Below are 15,295 nucleotides of genomic sequence, written 5' to 3' on the forward strand. Positions count from 1 at the left end.
AGCATACCAGCCTCATGAATATGTAAAACATATGGTGGTCATCAGAAATTACAAAAATCTAGGAGGAGGGAATACAAATGTAATGACTTACCACCCAAAATGCAATTAATTAACCAGAATCAGATTTGCGTCAATCAATTTCCAAATTCAATCGTTATAGATCATGTGCAACACACTAACTTACTGCACATGCAATTTGTATACGTTTAAACTACCAGAGAACGCATATAGAAATGAGCAGTTATAACGAAACGTGACATATTTACACAGTGGACTGAAGTGCTAAGTAATGTGATTCGTCCCTTTTAAATAACAGTGAAAAAAAAGAAGAAAACAAATAATTTAATGATAAATAACAGGTGGTTACTTTAGAGAGCTGTAACTTGTAATTGTGGTTTCCATCCCATGTGATTAGGGGAAAGAAAGTAAAATAATGTCTCTCCAGGAGGTGAGTGTCTTTGCTAGTGTGTGTGAGAGCATCTTAGTCTAATGATATGCATACATAAAGGACACTGAAGGTCGTGTCATCGCCATTAAGTGGAACAGAGTGTACATCCCACTAAAATGTGCAGTAGAATCCCTTCCCTCATTGGTATTCACTTGCGGCAAGCCCACATACATTGTCAGGGGTGATTGAGTGGTCTGCTGTCTTTATACAGCCAAGAACACACCACCTCCAATTGCACTTATGGTAGGAACCAAAAAAAATAATAATAAAAATAAAGCACAGAGTCTAAGCTAAGTTTCCACACTTTAGTGGGTAGTGTTGGCACGTCGAAACGGTCCTTGTATATAACTCCTCTGTTGCTTGTTCAGGCTCCTGGAGTGGGAGGATTCGGCATTAGCATACATCGAGCTTCTGATCAATTCTACCAACGTGTCACGAAATATTGGATTTCTGATTAAAGGTTGGTCTCACGGAGTATAATCACATTCCCAGGAGCATCGGCAATGTGTAGAACTGAAACTCCTACAAGTTGTCTTATTGATGTATTAAATGTGTATTGCTTGGATTTATATAGCTGTAGTTGTGTTAAATATTATACTATGCACTGTTTGTTGTTATTATCTCACCATGTACATCTAAGAACATAGCCTACAAATACGAACAAATAAATAAATAAAGTGGTTTCAAGTACAAATTCACATCAGAGTGAGGCGCGTTACACTTCGTTTTGTTTTGTTTGTTCTTCCATAGCTATTGATCTGGAGATTACATTACTTGTTGCAGAAAATTGTAGAAATTGCTTCAAACTCTGGGTGTTGGTGGACTTCCTCACTGTCTGGCTTGGAAATGATCTTGCAGTGATGTGAAACTATCCCTCAACACTGAATCAGTAAACCAATTTCCTTCATGGTATAATTCCAGTTTTATTAATTTGTCAGGGATACGAAGCTTTGTTTCTTCTACCACATTACAGTCTTCTTAACACTTCTTTGTAGAATTTTATGTAGTTTTTTTTTTCTTTAACCTTGCCACGGTCTTTGCCCAATGCTCACCAGGAGCACGGAAAATGTCAGTCGGACAGCTGGGAAGTGGTGTGATTGTCCCGTCAGACTGTCAACTTCCGAAACCGCGCACTCACAAAAAAAAAGAAAACCTCGTAAAAGCACACAGACCCTGCCAGACTGCTCACAGAGTAAAAAGCTCGTAGGGTCTAAACGACCCCATCTCTTAAAACCACAGGAGGATTAAGAAAGAAAAAGAGACTTTCTAATGAAAGAAGTCTTCATCTTTCTCTTGTATTCATTTTTTAAGAATGAAGGAAGAAATGTGGATCCCTTCTGCATATCTATCAGCCAACTGCCTCTGAAAGCTTATGAAATGCACATGCTGCCTTTCTTCCACGTTTCTCTGTTGTATACTCTGTCATTTTGACTCTTTTGAAGTGGGTGAACCCGATAAAAACAAGCATGCGCTCCTTTTGTCTGCTTCCATTCTCAGTCTTGTTGTTGTCATTTTTGTCAAGTCCTCTCTTTTCTGTATGATTTAAACTACATCCCCCTTTCCTGCAGTCCACAAATGGCACGCATCTTCGCTGTTTTGGTATGCAAGATGCCTCATTGTTGGCCCAGATATTTCCCTGCCTGCCTGGACGTCTGCTCTCATGTCGCCACACTCAGTCACAGTTAGCAATTTGGGAATTGGGGTCTGGAATGGGTTTTCTCTGCCGTGTCAGAGGCTACCTAGTATATGTGAACATAATCATTTATCGTCGGGGCTTGCTGTAGGTTGAGGCTGATGTGTTATTTTCTCATCCACGCAGTAAAACGTTGATAGAGAGTCTCTCTACTGTGAAACGGCGGCAGATGAGAATGTAATTAGTACAAGTGTCTGTCGCAGAAGTTTGGTAATTGCTTACAACCCCTTCGGCTTTTCTAAACAAAGGAAGCGTATTATTCCGCTTTTGAGGAGACTCCAGCCTCTCGCAACCTAAGACGACGTTATCGCTGTCATTGCGAAGGCTATTCGTTTTAAGAATTAAGCCGTAAAACTAGTTGGGCGGCCCTGCGTTTTGACTGATTACTTTCTGAAGTGAAACCAAAAGAGCAGGAAACCGAGGTGACAAAAAGCATTTTGCGGCTGAACAACATGATCTGAAAACTGCTCTCATTCAGATCATTCAGATGTTTTAATAAGCCTTTTTTTTTCCTATCAGTGGTGGTTAACGTTTTAAAAGCTTAGCATTAAAAGCCCTGCAAAATTGATTTAGTGCAAAACATAACTAAATCTGCTCTGCTGTTTATCAAAGCATACTAGTAATTATAAAATACACGTTTCTCAACAAAAAAAAGAGGTTACGAAAAATTTCTATCAAATCAAAGACTGTAAAAAGAGAACTTTTTTTTTTCCTTTGACAAAACCAACATTTCTAATCGGAACATGTCCAGTGGAAAATGATAAGGATCCAGGAAACATAGCTAAGTAAACGGGGTTGAGAAGAATGAATTTCTCCCAACTCATCAAAATCTGTTTTCTTCATTGCACTTTTTCCTTTTATCTTTCATAACTGCTACGGTTTCTGCTACTGCGAGGGCAGACAGCTCAGGCAGGGAGTCGACAGCCACACCACCAAGGTCACTGCAGTTGTTATTTGTGTAGCTGAACTATTTTACTTCTTATGTGTTCTCTGTCAGTACAGAACATTTGGTTGTATGTACACACATTGTATCAAATAAACATTATTTTCCGTAAAACATAATTTCAGCCACAACTCTCTTTTTTTGTCAGTACCTTGTCGAAATGAGCAAAACAAACAAGAACAATAATATTTAGCAGTTTTTGTCTTATTGCGTAGCAATGTCAGTATTTAAGCCTTTCCCACCCGTCACAGTCGTATTAAGCAAAGGTCATTTATTACTTTTGTGAGGGACAAGTACAATGGGTTTACCACTTTTAAATATCTGGGAAGGGTGCTGGTCTCCAAGCTACTTTTCTGTGGTACCAGTTTTTTAAATTTTCTCCTCCAAACATAACATAAATCCTCACTTATCACCAATTTTCTTTTAGGGTGCCAGAGTTCAGCATTCCAAATGCAGCTTCATCCCCCTTTCAGCAACCTCCACTTGTTTTCATAGCTTCTGTTTGCTAACTTCATTTCTCCCAAACATCCCTCAATTTCACAGATGGAAACAGATATGACTGGGAGCTATGCGGGCCATGGTGGAATATATTGGGTATTGCAAGATCACTCCTAAAAAAGTTTTTGTGCTCTTGAGAAATCAACATGGTCCCTAAAAGGATGAAATCAGTTAAATAAATTTGTCTGAGAAAGGCTTCCCCACCCCCAACCTGCTTTCAACTTGGCTCCAGACTTTTCAAGTCAAAGTTGCAATAAACGCGGAACATTTTACAGCATGGTAAATGCCAGGTGCAACATACGGACTATTGATTTCCAGCCGTGATGGGATGGATTTATATTTTTTCCCCCCCAACACTGCCACCTATCAATGCAAACACACTGAAACTGAGAGAGAAGATGTAACTTTTATGACGGTGTGAAGGTTTATGTTGATAAAAGTATTTCGACGAGAGCGCGACGGTGAGCTATTAAAGACAAATTTCTCTTCATTTTTCGTTGTTTATAAGAAATAGTATTAAAACAAGGGACATTCCCCCTTCTGCCAAAAGACAAGCAGGAAACTTTTTTTTTTCTAACAGTCTGAACACCGGTGTCAGTGAAGCTGTCTTCTCACCCACTTACCAAAAGTCTCAGCTGTAAAGAAAAAAAAAAGTGCCAACTGCAGCTAAATAGGATAAATCAAAAGAGACCGAGCAAAGTGCTGATTCCACGTTGGGAAAAATGGAGCGGCTGCAAAAACGTATAAAAAGCACAACCTGGACTTGTTGCGAATGTCAGATTTAAGCAACGGCTACGGTAAAATAAGACTGCCAAGTTTTACGGAAGCAAAATGCTACCAGTATTGAAGCAAACTATCACGGGAAACATCAAAACATTTGGATAAATAGGAATATTTTTTTATAAGTAATACATTACATTTATAAAGAAACGTGATTACTTTGTTGATTCTTCAGCATATGCCATCATATCTTTTGCAGCTTCTTTTCTTTATTTTGTCAACTTAGCTCAATCAAAACTTCATTCTCCTTAACTGAAGACAAACATTTTTCACCAAACTTTAAACAGGAAGTGTTTTCTCTCCTCCATAAACGTAAGATCCACAACTTGATCTTTGTCTCTAGACTGCGGCTTGGTTCCCATGACGATCTCTGTCATTGAATGTCGAGGTAGAAACACAAAACCAAACTGGGATTACCTGGTCGAGAAGCTGGTTGTAGAGCTCATGACAGTTGTCAAAAATGTATTTGTACGTCGAGTCTAAACAAGCTTTCACGCAGTCCTTTACGACCATGCTGGCCCTGGGTGGACTCTGGAGCTCTTGCACCTGCAGAAGCATAAATACAAAACGGTCTCTGAAGAATTTATACAACATTGAAATCATTTAATAAACACACTTGGAAAGAACGTGGGAAAGAACAGCAAGTATTAACTTTCTGTTGGCTTTGTATCGTGGGAAACTTTTCTGTAATTTGTTTCAACTTTCAAAGATATGCTATATGGTGTAAAGTAGCGCTGACAGGGGGGACAAACGCTTTCCTTGGTTACCCCAAAATAAAAACAAAAATGTTTGAAGCACATTGGACAGGCCCGACAGTTTTTTATGTGTTTATGCTCAGACTAAGCCTTTTTTCATCCATTATTTGGTTCCACGTGTTTTTATTTAACCTGTGAAACATTTCAATTGTTAACATTGTAAATCTTAAATTTAAAGACACTTATCGAAATGCATTCGACAGATTAAACCAGAAAAATTTTGTTGTGGATGTTTTTGGGGCCAGTCTCTGTGTCACCTGCTCCTAGTGCAACTCAGTTGCCTAGCAACAGCTTCGGGGCAGTGACACGACGGCTTATAGAGCGCCGTGCTAAAATCACTCCGGCGGCGGCTCAGTGGCCAGAGTTATTTTAATTTACGTCAGAGACAATCAGAAGATGATAAAAGAGAGTCACTGTAGGAGGAGTAATCACCTGGTGGTTCGGTTTGAGAACCATCCAGAAAACACGGGGAAGTTAATCACTCAGTCCAGGAGATAAAAGTTGATAAAAACATCAACTATGGTTTAGGTTGATGCAATTCTAATTTCTTTCTCTGTTAAAGGTGCGCACAACCACAAAGCAGTTTTAAAGGACTTTTTTTTGTGCCACTGTTCACACTTCATAACAAGGTATTAACAGTGCAATAATTCATTACCACTTTTCAAAAAGGCTCTCCTTATTCATCGCTAATAAATAGTTTACAGATATGTTATCCATTCATGAATAAACAGCTTATAAATCATTAATATTGGTTTAGGGCTGTAGCGATTCCTCGAATGATTCGAGAACCTCAATTATTAAAATTCCTCGAGGAGAATTTACCTGCCGCGAAGCTTCGTCAAATTCCGTTTTATTATTTAGCGCACCGTGTTATTTATGTTGCGCAGAGCTCTCACTTCCACCTCTGAGCCGCTGACGAAAGCTAAGTGTTAGCAGCATAACGTTCAATTTTCAAGTTCAAGGGGAATTTCATTGATTTATTATAATGTCCAGGTTTGTATTGTTTTTCTGGGGACCAATAACTATCCTTAAAATAACTGGTGAAAGAATTAACCAATATTTTTCTTTTTATTAAATTTTTATTCGATTACTCAAGTAATCATCAGAATAACCAATAGAATACTCATTTAATAAAATAATTGTTTACAACAGTGAGGAAGAGACTTTCTGCTAAAAAAAAAAAAATGTTTACAAATGCTTATTGTGCTTATAATGTAGTCTAAAACGTTTAGCATAACAACTCTAGGTCAAATAAAGAAGTGAATAGACTTGGTTCATTATTTGGCAAGAAACAGTAGATTTTTCGCCTTCTCGTCCTTAATTAATGCATAATAAACACTTATTTATGATTTATAATGCGTCTAGAGGTGAATTAATAACATATCCATGAGCTATTTATTAAGGCTCTCTAAGGGGAGCCTTATTGTAAAGCGGTAGCAATAATTCTTGTTTAAATGTTTAAACAAATCGGGAGTCTTTTGATCCACTAATTAATAAATGAACCCCAACCAGTGTTGGATGCTCCAGCGTTTAGGTGCATCTGCGGGTCACAGCATATAGGCAGAGGCCGTGGCTGTGTGTGAGCAGCGGTGCACCATGTACCCACAGTAGGGCTCAGCATTGGTACGGCACGGAGTGAAGGCTCTGATGACCTAAAGTGACAGTTTTCATTCCTCCGCTCACAGCTGCCATCTCAGCTCTGCCTCAGTGCGCCGAACCCACCCACAGAAAGGAGCTGGAAGGAGCCGAGCTTTTCTTGTAGCCTGGAAACAAGTCAGCATCCTGTAGTTTGCCGGAGGAGGAGGAATGAGGAAAGGGTGGGAACGTTTTGACTCCAGAGCGGTCGAGCGGTCGCTACGACCCGCAGAGCATCTGTGAAGCTGTTTTAAAGGAGGACGTGCATCTCGATCTCGACTAGCAAAATAAATGAAATGGGTCTTAAATAATTACATTTTATATGTGAGTGAAGGTTTTCACATTTAGAATAATCCTGTATCATCGAATACAATTTTTCAGGTTTAAATGATCTTTCTTGGTCTCATTAAATTGAATTAAAACACCAGGATCCAGGCATAGCATTAATGGATGATGGGAACTCATTAGTACCTCTGTGTATAATACACAACGAGCCAGAAGTCACTGTGAGATTAACTTTTCAATGGAAAGTTTTTGTTTTGTTTTTTATTTTTTAATTCCACTGTTATTCTACTACAAATACATAAAACAAAGAGAAATTTAGCAAGAGTAGCCCTTTTTTAAATGTCACACTTGTCATTTCTAAGGCTCCTCTGACACTGGGTCAAAATAACCTCCAATGGCATTTCAAAGGGCCACTGGAACCATGGCAGGGATCATTTTAAACACACTATGAGGGTTGTTTGTTGAAAACAGGTCAACACCTCAGAGAAAGACAGCAGCTCTGGAGCAGACACTCAATTTATTAGCTTTGTGGAACAACAAAGTAATAAGATAGTAAATGTTCAGATTTGAAATGGATTTATTCAGAATTAGCTGGAATCATAGTTGGTTTCTTTCTGCAACAGAAAGTATTCAGTTCAATTGAATAAAGCTTTATTCATTCCCAAGAGGCATTTAAAAAAGCAGAAGTACAAACAAAATAAAACAAAACTTTAAAAAAAGTACGTAACCAAGTAACAGACCACATGTCAACACACACACACGCACACACACAAAACTGTGACGGTTTTGTGTGTGTGCTAACGCTGCTTAGCCCCTGCACCACCACTTGCCTCAAGAGGAGCAACACAATCAGTCTGTGTCAGAAAATGTAAGAAATCGTCATGGCAATAGAACTGTCAGAGTCAAATATAACATACAGCACATACATTCCTGTCATATTTTAAGTACAAGCTGTGTCAGTATTGTGTAAAATCGACTTTTTTTTTAGCTTTACTTCATGTTATAATGTTATTCCTTCATCAAAATAATTCCTGGAGTGTTGCCTTGGTTCTTTCATGCATGTTTGAGAAACCTTTTAATCTCCCATGGCAACCATTCAGCTGAGCAAAACGCATCACTGGACCTAGCTCTGTCTTTGAGACGAAGATGCTGTGAGTAGCTGCAGTTCCCAAGCTTCCAAGAGCAGCTGTTCCCCCACTCAGCTCCTTCAGACTAGCCAGAAGCAATTAGCAAACACCCAGTGGAACTACGCTTCTGCTGAGCTCATTATAGGAGCTACTTCTTAGTTCAACGCTGGTAAAAAATGTTGGTGAAGGAGGAGAGATGTGCGGACTTCCTGAAGGAGGAGTTTCAGAAAAAGTTTTTAAAGCGACCAAGGGTCAATTTCAAGGTATTAAACCATGAAGTCAAATTTCTAGAACAACTGAAGGCAACACAGTTACTTGATTGTGCTATAAAATGATGCTAAATGATGATACCTGGAAAATACACAATACTGCCCCCCTTAATGTCTGTTTTTTTAGATTCTCAAATGTGGACGTTACCTTCATTCTGAAGAAAGTGATGCTCGTAAGCAGGTCAACAGTGGACTTCAGGTCCTGGAGACGCTCCGGGTTTCCTGCCGGGAAGTTGTCCTGCAGTCAAGCAAAGAGAGCAAAAAACACACACAACATGAGGGGAGGAGGACATCTTTCTGGAAGCAGCCTTGCACCGTCACACAACTCCACCTGACACGTCATATCACTTAGACGGCCAAAAAAAAACAGGAAAATTGATTACCGAGGAATGCCAAGCAATCATGGCGACATGACAGTCTGTCTAATCGTTTAGTGGACAGGGGAGGCCTCTGCTGATGAAAATCCCTATTTTAGGGCCATGAAGTCATCAGGCGGCGCAGAGCAGCGTGACGGGGAGGGGGGTAGCATATAAAGCTCTGACAGCTCAGAGGAAACACATTACTGCTCCATGCATTATCCTACTTCTCCGGCTCTCACCGGGCACTAATAAAAATGTTCTTGTTGCATCTCTTCCTCGACGCCGTCAATAAATTCACATCAGGGGCTCGGAAAACAGAGCGCCCCATCTCAACAGTGGCCTCCGAGCTCTACGACGGGAGCGCCGGGGAGATCTGACATTAACGGCGAGCAGCCGAGGCAGACCTGGCCCGACGTCTTCAGGACGAGAGCTGACGGAAGAAACGGATACAGATGATTGACAACAACAACTGCAGAAGGGTCTAAAAAAAGCTAGTGGAAAGAAAGCAGTGCACAGGCCCTTTAAATGTCTCACAAACAGTCAGCAGCCTGCTGAGAAATTACAGTTTCTGTCCTCCGTGCTCATGATTAATAGGAAGAGTCGAATTTAGAGGTGAAAGAGTAGTAAACAGCCGCCGGGCAAACGAGCACAACACGCATCCTTATGAGCAAATATGCTATATTTGGCTGTTGATGTGGAAAAGAAAAGGAAAAATCAATAGAGGCTTCTGCTGTTGTTTGTTTTTTCTGCCTTACTGATGCCGTTTCGCATCACCGCTTTTACAGGAACTGCTCTATTCTTGAAGTGTTTCATCATGGTTTGTCTGCAAGACGCTGCAAGAGGCTTCTGTGACTCCCTGGTGAAGACGTAGCAAGATGAAAATTGCACAACATGATTGTTGTGAGAAAATTTGTCACGGTTATCAGCGTGTTAAAAATATGCAAACGGCATTATTACGAAATGAGGTTATAGCCAGTAGTACTGCTCCCGTTTTCCAGAAGCGTAAATGCTACCGTGTTATGATTCTCCCTATTAATACCAACGCATACCCAACATTACTTTATTTTTATTCATAGGGGAGTATATATTTTTCCAACAGTTCTGGAAAAAATGAAGAGACCGCTGGACTGAACTCCATTGAAAACCTCCTGGTTATTCCACCAAATATTCATTTCTGAGTTAAAACATCAGTATTGTTGCTTCAAAATGAATATGAACTTGTTGTCTTTGTATTATTTGAGGTCTGAGAGCGCTGCATCTCTTTCGCCATTTTGACCATTTCTCATTTTCTGCAAATAAATACTAAATGTTTGCTTGGTATTAGGGAGACATGATGTTAGTAGTTCATAGAATAAAAGAACAATGTTCATTTTACTCAAACATATATCTATAAAAAGTAAAATCAGAGAAACTGATCATTGGGGCATGCTATGCAATGCATGGCAGGAACCTATTGTTCTACACCCAATAGAATGTCTCTTTATTATTATAGTTTTTTTTTTTTTCCGTCACCGTTTATGCGGCCCGTACCGCTGCGTGCACCTCCACAAAAGTGGTATCAAAATGTTCAGCTTGATCCCGAGAAGGGAGCTTTACTTTTAGTGGGATTCTGAGTTAAAATGACGACTTAAATTGAGAAAAACGAGAAAAATCGAGGCTGAGTGTCTCACAGAATCAGTAATCTTTATCTCTGAAACACACACACACAGCACAGTGGATTTCTGACTCCAAAACTGTTTTTAACTCCCCCTCACAGGCACAAATATCGCCCTATTGGTCTAAAAGTCGGGCATGACATAGATACACATGTCTGCTCCCGTAAAATGTTTTCAAAATTTTGCTAGGGCTTATGGTTTTGTGTCAGGGTCCTTGAGACTGACGCTGGGTGTCTCACAAGTATAGAAACTGTCTCCAACATACTGTCTGACAGAGAGCCAGCCCAGGTGCAGATAATTAATTACCATAGCAACGGGGCTCAGAGAGAGGCGGTGTGTAGTCTCACAAGCAGGCGCAGTGACAGGTCTCACAATGCATTTTGGGAAGAATACATATTTCCTGTGACTATTCATATTTTGCTTACATAAAATTATTATTTCTCTGAATTTTTGAGTGTGAATAAAAATCCTTACTATGAAGGTTGAAAAACTTCTAGAAATAAACAATTGCCCACTCTCTATTTATTTTTTTTTTTCGGACAATGAGTGAGAACCACATGTGGGAAGCTTATAATCGTCAGTCGGAGTAGATTTCACTGTGCATGACGTTCAATCGGTACATCGTAACAGTGAACCTGGTTAGTCGTAGTGCTATGGTGATGGACCTGGCAAAAGTTTCAATCATTGCACTTTGGTGATGAACAATGTTAAGCATGTCAGTACTGCACAAATGTGCGAGCTGTAGCTTCTGCAAGCCCCATTTAAATTTCTTCAGGAATTTTCTAGTTTTAAGTGGTCTCTTAATTTTTTTCCAGAGCTGCATATATTTATGTTTCAGTTGATCTGTTGTGTTGACGCTATAAAGTAGCAAACTCGTTTTCTTCAGGCAAAAAAATGTCATTATGAATTTTTTTTTTTTTCTTGAAGATACACCGACCCCTTAAAAAATACCACTTGATTAAGAAAATCTGACGAGCTGGTAACGAGTTACGCAGAATAACCAAACCATTATGAAGAATGTTAGCATCAAGGTAAACGTCAAGCTACGTCATGTTAGCCGCTAGGCTGTTAGAGGACGAGTTGTTATACTGCTGATGTATCTTCCTAGTGGAAAGTTTAATATTGTGAAGATTAAAATTAAAATATATTTATTGCAAGAATCAATAGCTGATGTCTTTTTATAAAATGGCAAGATTTGATTTTTTTCCCTCCATATAATCCACTTCCTCAGTCTTTGTTTGCTGCCACAGAGACCATATGTGCTATATCTGTTCAAAGAGGATTTTTCTTTTTTTCACTACTGAATATCTAACAAGGACTATTTATGTCTTTGACTGCAGCATTGTCAAAATCTGAGCGTGAAATCAAAAGCACTATAAAATATACAAATGATTTACACAGCTATTCCCACATCGTCCATTACTTTTCATCTTCTCTGAAGTGTAGAAAAAAAATAGTACATTTACCAGCCACTAAGTACAAGAAAAAAAGGGACAATAATAGCCAATCATATCATTTCCAGCCAGATGTGGCTGCCTGCAAGTCTTTTTAAATTCCCTTAATTTAGACAAAACAGCCTGAGACGATTCAGCTGGTTCTGCAGCTGAATCCAAAAGGGCGTTAAAGACCTAATAAAGGTTGTTTTTAAAAAATATATAAATATATTATTTTAACAGATCTAAGGAATGCGATTGACTGATTACACCAAAAATATGGTTTTGCATTTATGAACATGCAAAACCATACTGGTTGTTTTGTTTTGTTTTTTATTAAAAAATTACTTTTAGGTCAGCTTGTATTCAAGAGAAATTCTCGTTAACCTAGAAATCGACACAGTATAGATGGAGAGAACTGCATTGTTTCCCTTTCCGCATACAAATGAACAATTTGAATATTAGACGCGTCAGAGACACTCATAGTATCACACTGAGTGCAGCTTTAATACACTGACTTAAGTCTGTTGTGCGTATTTCAAAGAGGCATAATAGGGTAATTCTCTAAGTCTGGAACACTCTCATGTAAAGTAAGAAAAAGCTCTCCTGATTTTACAAAGAATATATTGATGGTGACATTAGCATTTATATGAAATAAGAAATGACATCGAAAAGAGCTGAAGCTGCACTCCAAAATACGTGGTTTTCACATTTTTCGCTCTGCCTTCCATCTGACCCATCACGTAACGATGAATTTAAATCTACGCACTAAAAATAAAGTCTTATTTTCTACTTCCATTTGGACGAAAAAAGGCCTCAGGGTTTAGCTTTTAAGTGTGTGCATAAAGTGTGATAGATTCAGGAAAACTAAAGTTTTACTGATAACTGGTTAGCTAACGCTAACGAAATAACAAAAATTGAAATTGAGAAAACATTTCCATTAGCTGAAATGAATAAAAACAGTAACATGATGTGAAAACGCTAGAGGGGAATAAATGATATGCTGTCTGAAAAACGCTGTACATTAGAGGGTTCTTTATCCAGATGTTAACAATAATGTCAAAAAGAGAGCTAGAGCTATCTGAGCTGTTGTCTGAAAAGCGACAGTGACAGCGAGAAGCAACCTCAGTAGAAGAAACAGGAAGAGAAGCAAACAAAAAAGACACAGGAGAGATTGAGAAAAAAATAACTTCTTTTTTTTTTGGCACCAGCAGATGAGTAAACTAAAGCAGGGAATCCATCTGTGAGCCAAAAGTCAAGACAAACATCATCAGTGCCTTAGAAAGATGACAGGGAGAAAGTGATGCTGATGAGCTTTGAGGTGTTTGTCTCTGGTGTTGTCGGCGCCGGATCTTATTTTGGACCAGAGCCCAAACTCTGCAGCAGCAGCAGCAACTGCTTATCATCAAAAACAAACAAACAAACAAAAAAAAAAAACCCAGTTCACACAGCGAGGAAGAGGAAGCAAATCATCACCAACTTCAAACTGTTTCACAGTTCCACCTCCAGAGTTTATGCAGGCCTATGCGATTTACCATATGGAGCTTTGAAGCTAATGTGTGGAAACGACTCTTAGTCAGGCCATTGTAATTTAAACTGCATGCTAAATATCGGCGCGGAAACATCTGCCACTGTATGATTCCCTGAATTCAGTCTTAATTTACGATGATCAGATCAGGGCTGTTTGTACAGTGGTTTGCTGAGATATCTTTAAAACTTGAACTTTTTTATGTTTTTTTCAATTAAAACTGAATCCTTCAGAAGTTTAAAAGATATTTAATGCAAAAAATACATTTAAAAAAGTTGTGCAAAACAGGTAACTGTAAGGTAAGGTATCTACAGTTTAGACTGTTTTTTGTCTTTTTTTTAAAGTGTGATATACAATTATAATCTGAATCAATTCTTAATAGTGCATACCTTCATTGTTTTACACAACTACAGACTGTAAAATATCTCAGTTACCAAGTTATGCCACAGATGTGTCATTTTAATGTAGTTCTGGACTTTTCCTGCTCCATTTTAACATATGAATATGATTTAAGCCAAACTGTTCCATCATCTGGCAATGCTTTGCCAGATGATGGTGAACCTCTGCCTCGATTTAGATTTCAATTGGATTTAGCTTTATGTATTTTCCTATCATCTCCGTCCCTGTTGGGAGAAAGAACAAGTAAATCCCACAGCATGATTCTGTCAGCACCATGTTTCACAGTGTGAAAATGAGCATAAAGAGTAGGAGAAGTTTGTTGTAGACCAAAAAAGAAAAAGTTATGCTTGGTCTCATCTTACCAAAGTGTCTTCTTCAGTCAATAATGTAGATTGAAGTTTGTGGCTGTGATGTGACAAAATCACAGTTTTTAGTCTCAAAAATGAACACGCTGCATTAAGTAGTAATTGGATTCAACTACTGAATATAGGTTGAAGTTTTAGTTGGTTATTTATTTAATTTACTTTGTTGTGAAGTGGTATTTGAAAAAAAAAGTTATTGAACTGAACAGTCGTTCAAAATATCAGCTATAAAAAAAAAAGTTTTTAACCCAGAAATGAAACGTGTAACAATTTTCTGCTGAGTAGTATTTCCAAACATTTACGTAGTCGTGTTTTTGCTTGAATCCACTGAGTGTTTATGGGCATATTTGATCTGAAACAGCGCTCTGATAGCTGTGTGTTTTGTGGTTAATAAGATTGTTCAACCAACATAAAACTGCCAGATTCAAAGCAGAACCAGCGTGCGCATGCGGTGGTCTCATCGGAACCGGGAAGCTCAAGGGATCCCCCCCAAAAAAAAAAAAAAAAAAAAAAAAAAAAAAGGAAAACGGATACAGAGAGAGGCGTGATGACTCAGATGCAAATAGCTGCAGCCACCGTGACCCACTTCTGCATTAAGCAGAGAATTCCTCGTCTCTCGTTGCAAATACTCATCAATGGCGCCGTAAATATGGTTGTGTAGCTCGTTCTTTTCTTTTTCCACATCCAAAAAACTTTACACATTCAGTCATTTCAGCGACTTCTGAGATTTTCACATTTTTCTCGACAGTTTTGCTGGGAAGGCGTCTTATCTCCCGCCCTCCGTGACAGGTGATAAAAACCCGTCTACACTGGTGGGATTCTCCACATTGTCTGTCATGCATTTCCAAAGGCAAGATCTGGATTATGCAGGTTTTGTTCAACAAAGAACTAGATAATCCCAAATACTTACTGTGCAGACGAAGCTTTTGTTTTCCCAAACAATTCTTTCCTCGAGAAACGATAAAATGATGTTTTCTCTCGTGCGCCTCTCTTGTGAGGATGAGAAAACCGGGATAATTGTGCAACTGGGATGATTTGTGGTTTGCTTTCTCTTTGTCAGTACAGGAAGAAAAAGAAAACATTTAAAGCAGCAAACCACTATAAAAATCACTGAACTCCTTTTTAA

General features: G+C 38.8%; 1 protein-coding gene across 3 annotated transcripts in view; it reads right to left on the reverse strand.

The window, feature by feature from the left end:
- Positions 1 to 15,295, reverse strand: part of LOC106954288 (protein unc-13 homolog C) — a 135,674-nt gene that overhangs the window by 53,511 nt on the left and 66,868 nt on the right. For all 3 annotated transcript variants that reach the window (XM_015043674.1, XM_015043675.1, XM_015043673.1), the window contains 2 exons: positions 8,582 to 8,671; positions 4,780 to 4,908 (listed from right to left, as the gene is read on the reverse strand). In XM_015043674.1, the coding sequence (XP_014899160.1) occupies positions 4,780 to 4,908; positions 8,582 to 8,671 (219 nt within the window). The remainder of the gene's footprint in view (positions 1 to 4,779; positions 4,909 to 8,581; positions 8,672 to 15,295) is intronic.

Source organism: Poecilia latipinna, unplaced genomic scaffold (assembly GCF_001443285.1).
Source record: "Poecilia latipinna isolate Pla-1442-1.1 unplaced genomic scaffold, P_latipinna-1.0 Scaffold644, whole genome shotgun sequence".
NCBI lineage: Eukaryota > Metazoa > Chordata > Actinopteri > Cyprinodontiformes > Poeciliidae > Poecilia > Poecilia latipinna.